General features: G+C 46.6%; 1 protein-coding gene across 2 annotated transcripts; it reads right to left on the bottom strand.

The window, feature by feature from the left end:
• Positions 1-646: 646 nt before the first annotated feature.
• Positions 647-3471, bottom strand: LOC100384862 (RNA recognition motif-containing protein). Of its 2 annotated transcripts, none has more exons than XM_008657132.4 (4): positions 3122-3471; positions 2078-2130; positions 1390-1585; positions 647-1306 (listed from the first exon to the last, which is right to left on the bottom strand). In XM_008657132.4, exons 1-4 carry the CDS (start codon positions 3153-3155, stop codon positions 1173-1175), a joined length of 417 nt encoding a protein of 138 aa, XP_008655354.1. In that variant the 5' UTR covers positions 3156-3471; the 3' UTR covers positions 647-1172. The 2 variants fall into 2 exon arrangements, with proteins under 2 accessions (XP_008655354.1, NP_001170769.1); NM_001177298.1 differs by having other exon boundaries at positions 686-1306; positions 1919-2130; positions 3122-3277.
• Positions 3472-4991: the final 1520 nt, after the last annotated feature.

The following is a 4991-nucleotide window of genomic DNA, read 5'->3' as shown; positions in this document are numbered from 1 at the left end:
AAAAGGAAAGGTTATTTGTTGGTTTCAAACTTTAGTAATTGCTATGAAATACCATAATTTGTATGGAGCACATCCATTTTTTATTGATGATTAACTTTAGCAACCACTTCATATTTTGATCTATCTTTTTTGTAAGTTTGAGTTTATGTGACTTATTTTAGAAACTGGAGCTCACAAACTTCCTCTTATTTGTATTTGTATGGTGGAATTATGTCATTATATAATCTCTATTCGTTCAATCAGTCGTTGTGAACTCTCTTCTAATCACTCCGTTTATTTGCGATGTTGTACCAAGACATTGGCTAGAGTAAACAACAACATTAGTCAGTCAAATCAAAAAAATATTATGCAAGAAGAGAAGACAATCAATAAAAAATATTAATAAAAAATATTGAGATCTTTCCGGTAGATAGTTTACGTGGGTATTGTTGTGGGCCGTCACAACGCACGGGCAACCGACTAGTCTAGATAATTCAGCAGTTAGGTGAAAATCCAGCAGCACCAACTTTTCCAAACTAATGAACATGGAAATGACAACAGATCAACTCACAAAGACCAGACAGTAGCCAGGTCACAGAAAATCTATAACTTGATCACCATGAGAGCCAGTTGAGCGATAATGAATGCTTGTGCTGCGACAGACACATAGCTCAAGCAAACAAGTCATATATAACTAAATATTCATATGATCAAACATCATAAATTGTGAGACTTATTTTACAATTTTCTTTTAAAACGATGTCTCTCCTTCAGATGTCCCATATGCAGGATGAAAAGCACAAACTCCACCAAATACTAATATGTCAAACACAAACGCGCCCTGCTATAACATTGAAATAGCTAATGGCACTTAATGTTAAAACACCATTGCGAGCATATTGCCACCCATTCATGCAACTAAGCCTGGTAATTCCTAGTGCAGCCATATTAGTGGAGGAATGACATTCACACTAGGGAATGAGAGGGACCTAACCAGCAGGGAAAAGTATCACTACAATACAAAAAACAGAACAACCCAACAGACAAGCATATGTCCTACCACCATAACCCATATTTACAGGCATGAAATGGTGAGTACAGAGATAGCCTTACTGATGGCTGAGACAACAGACAACATCTTCAGAGACCTTTTCTGTCAGCATATAGAGTCACAGCCACCAGGGCTCAACATGCTAGCAGGACGGGTATGGAATTGGTTCCCTGGTAGCTCGACGGCTAACATCATTCAGAACAGAACCAAATACACGTCTACTATATTCATATGTACCGTTGCTTAGTCCTCTACTCGGTAACCCACTTGACGGTGCTGGCAAAAGGGAAGTTGTGAGACTTAACACATAATTCAACATTAAATGTTTTGCATTCCAAAATGATCATAGTTTTCCTCACCTTGAGTGTGAGTGTCATATGAATGATTTTGTGAGATACCATACCCAGCACTCCTGCCACTCACTGCTGTATGTTGTGGCAAAGGGGTATCACTAGACCTCATATGTTGATGAGGAGGCTTTGGCTGTGGTACAGAGTTTAAACTAGGAATTACAGGAATATTGCCATTTAATGAGGGTTTGTCTTGCCCAGAGATCTGCCAAACATTGGAGTAATTTCAGAGTTGACTCTTATGCTGATACTAAAAAAACATATTAAGTGAAAGTGCCTCAAACTCAAATAGTAAAGTGCAAAAATATATGGGGCTGGGCTAACACTAAGTCCCAAGTCTTGACACATACATACATAGTAATAGATACTCCCAACATCCCTAAATGTTTGACGTTGGTTAGTTTAATTTTGACTAATTAATATCGAACGTTTAGTGATCAAGGGAGTATAATATACAATGAAAAAGGAACGATAACATTCAACTATCAAGCTATACTAATATAACTTATGTAAAATGAGAGAGCAAAAGGAAACGCACCGCAAATCTAAGTGTTTTATTACGAAGTCGAACAAGGCCAGAAAATAGCTTAATGGCATACTGGGCAATCTCCTCTGTTTCATACTCAGCAAAAGCATAACCTTTTGGTCGGCTAGTTTCCTTGTCACGAGGTATGTGTAGGTCTACAACACGACCTACCTGAATAAGAATTTCATATAGAACCCTCTCAGGAACCTTGTCATCCAAGTTACCTATTTAAGAAAAATAACACACAGCACTAATATATTATGTCTGGCAACAAAAAACAACCACATAGGTTAAGTAGTACCATGGCTGCGCAACAAGCAACAACCATGATAGGTAGCAGAATATCATAACATAGACATGAAGCTACGCATAACACCGCAAAAAGGAGTTCATACAGAAGGAAGCCTGAGTGAAGCAAGGAACAAGCAAACATGCTACCTGAGAACACCCTACTAGTCAAAAAAAGAACATAACAGATGATGTTGTTAAAAGAGACCTTTTTTTTCTTATTATTCGTTACTTGAAAAGTACTATAGGCTCAAGATCTCCGCTGTGAATGATTAAAAACTACCTAAGCTGAACTGCAACATGATGGCATGATAATCACCTAAATACCCTGATGTCCAATTTGGCAATTTCCATTGATGGCACCAAGAGAAGTTTACATATAAGTAACAGATTTCTACCTATTCATCCGTCTTCTTCACAGGGAAAACATTAAGAGAAGACGAGAAGCTAATGCAATTAACCCAAATAAAATCTAAATTCTGTTTTGGGGCATAGTTCCTGCTATACTTAGATCCTAAGAGCGCAATCACAAACCAAACATAAGAATCCGGGAGGGCAGGCCGGAACCTTAGCAAACCACCGTTTCATTTACAAGGCCGAGCCCACCAAAGTTCCTAGTAAACAGAGAGCCAACAGCGAGCCAGAGGAGCAAGTACGAAACGTCCCGATTTGGGGGCGGAAGCAACAGCTAGCAGCCAGATGAGAGGATAAGCGCGTGGACAGCGACCCCACGAAGGTTAGACTCCTAGGTTCTAACCAGCGGACGCAAATCCCACACAACCATGGAATAAATTGAGGAAAGAGAAACCTTGCGAGGTACTGAGCCTCCGCGGGAGTCACCGGACCATCCCGGCGACTCGGGCCTCGAGCAATCGAGTATTCGAGTCGAGTAGGACGGGAGCGCGCAGGGAGGAAGCGAGATCTTACCTATGAAGACGGTGCAGCCGGGGTTCCTCGCCATGGCCGCCGGATCCGAGAGGTGAAGGGGAGACCGCGGGGAGGAAGAAGCGTTGACGACGCAGCGAATGCGAGGAGTCGAGACGGGAAAGGCAAAGCGAGCAAGGCAAGCGAAGAACGGAGGTAGAGTGGCGCAAGGGGTTTGGTAAGTCAGTGCAGCGTGCAGTACCAGTCACTAACGTGTGGGTCCAGCAGAGGGCAGGCCCACATGGCAGTGACTGTACTGCCCATAGAGTACTATAGTCTTGGTAGGTTGAAACGTGTTTGGTAGAGCCTAGAGGTCAGCAATAGGGCCGGAAAAAAAACTAACCTCGACATCACGCTCGAGCTCGCGAGACCGGCTCGACACTCAAAATATAGATGTTCAAACGGGCCACCCGGCACGGACCCGACCCGAACCCGTTTTGACCCGGTACGAATAGGGCTAGACACGGCCTGTTGATGCTTCGATCCGGGTCGTATTAGCCCACGTGTCTAGGGACATGCCCAAACCCGGCACGCACAAGGGAAAATCGTGTCGGGCCGGCCCGTTGGCCCGGTGGGCCTCAACGTACCGGGTCGTCCAATGGCCAGAACCAACAGTAGAGCAGTATATAAATACATACATTTAACAGAATTAATCATATATAATAACATATTATTTACATATATTAACACAACAAAATTCATTTATCAATTCACAAGATAATTTATAAACTAAATCTAAAAAAACATAACAGATAACAACTAAAATAAACAGCTAACACATGCTGTTGACACATGTTGTTAACTAAAATAAACAGCTACACATGCTAAAATAAACACATGATGTTAAACAGCTAACACATGCTGTTAACTAAAATAAACAGCAGATGAACCGCTAGTGTCGGCGTTTCGAGACCGGGGGTCCTTTGGGCCGACGAGTGAGTGTCGCCGCGTGCCCCAGCCCAGATGGGTCGAGCGCGGGGGCGAGCGCGAAGGGGGGAGAGCGAGGCGGCCGGAGACCGGCGTGAGAGAGGTGGAAATTCCGCGGCCTTCGTGTTCGTCCCGCGCCCAGGTCGGGTGCGCTTGCAGTAGGGGGTTACAAGCGTCCACGCGGGAGAGGGAAGCGAGCGGCTCCAAGCGAGCGCCTGTCTCGTCCTCGTCCCCGCACGGCCAACCCTCTCTAAGAGGGCCCTTGTCCTTCCTTTTATAGGCGTAAGGAGAGGATCCAGGTGTACAATGGGGGTGTAGCAGAGTGCTACGTGTCTAGCGGGGGAGAGCTAGCGCCCTAAGTACATGCCGATGTGGCAGCCGGAGAGATTTTGGCACCCAGCTGGTGTGATGTCGTGGCCGTCGGAGGAGCGATGGAGCCTGGCGGAGGGACAGCTGTCGGAGCGGTTGGGCCCTTGCTGATGTCCTCTTGCTTCCGTAAGGGGGCTGAGAGCCGCCGTCGTCACAGGGTATGCGGGGCACCATCATTGCCTATCTGGCGGAGCGAGCCAGACGGGACACCGGTCTTGTTTCCTGCGGCCCGAGTCAGCTCGGGGTAGGGCGATGATGGCGCCTCCTGTTGACGTGGCTGGTCTGCGCCCTAGGTTGGGCGATGTGGAAGCTCCTCCGAAGCCGAGGTCGAGTCTGTCTTCCGTGGCCGGGGCCGAGTCCGAGCCCCTGGGTCGGGCGAGGCGGAGGTCGTCGGCTGAGGCCAGGGCGGAGTCCGAGCCCTGGGGTCAGGCGAAGCGGAGTTCGTCATCTTCTGGGGCTGAGCCCGAGTCCGAGCCCTGGGTCGGGCGGAGCGGAGTTCGTCGTCTTCCGGGACTTAGCCCGAGTCCGAGCCTTGGGTCGGGCGGAGCAGAGTTCGCCGTCTTCCGGGACTTAGCCC

Source organism: Zea mays, chromosome 8 (assembly GCF_902167145.1).
Source record: "Zea mays cultivar B73 chromosome 8, Zm-B73-REFERENCE-NAM-5.0, whole genome shotgun sequence".
Lineage (NCBI taxonomy): Eukaryota > Viridiplantae > Streptophyta > Magnoliopsida > Poales > Poaceae > Zea > Zea mays.
This window is presented reverse-complemented; position numbering and strand designations above follow the sequence as displayed.

Excerpts from the sequence above, each read along its gene's own strand:
- LOC100384862 (NM_001177298.1), bottom strand. The coding sequence starts at position 3,155 with ATGGCGAGGAACCCCGGCTGCACCGTCTTCATAG. Across the intron at positions 2,131-3,121 it reads CGGCTGCACCGTCTTCATAG|GTAACTTGGATGACAAGGTT; the intron begins GTAAGATCTCGC and ends TTTCTTAAATAG. Across the intron at positions 1,307-1,389 it reads ATATGACACTCACACTCAAG|CACCGTCAAGTGGGTTACCG; the intron begins GTGAGGAAAACT and ends CCCTTTTGCCAG.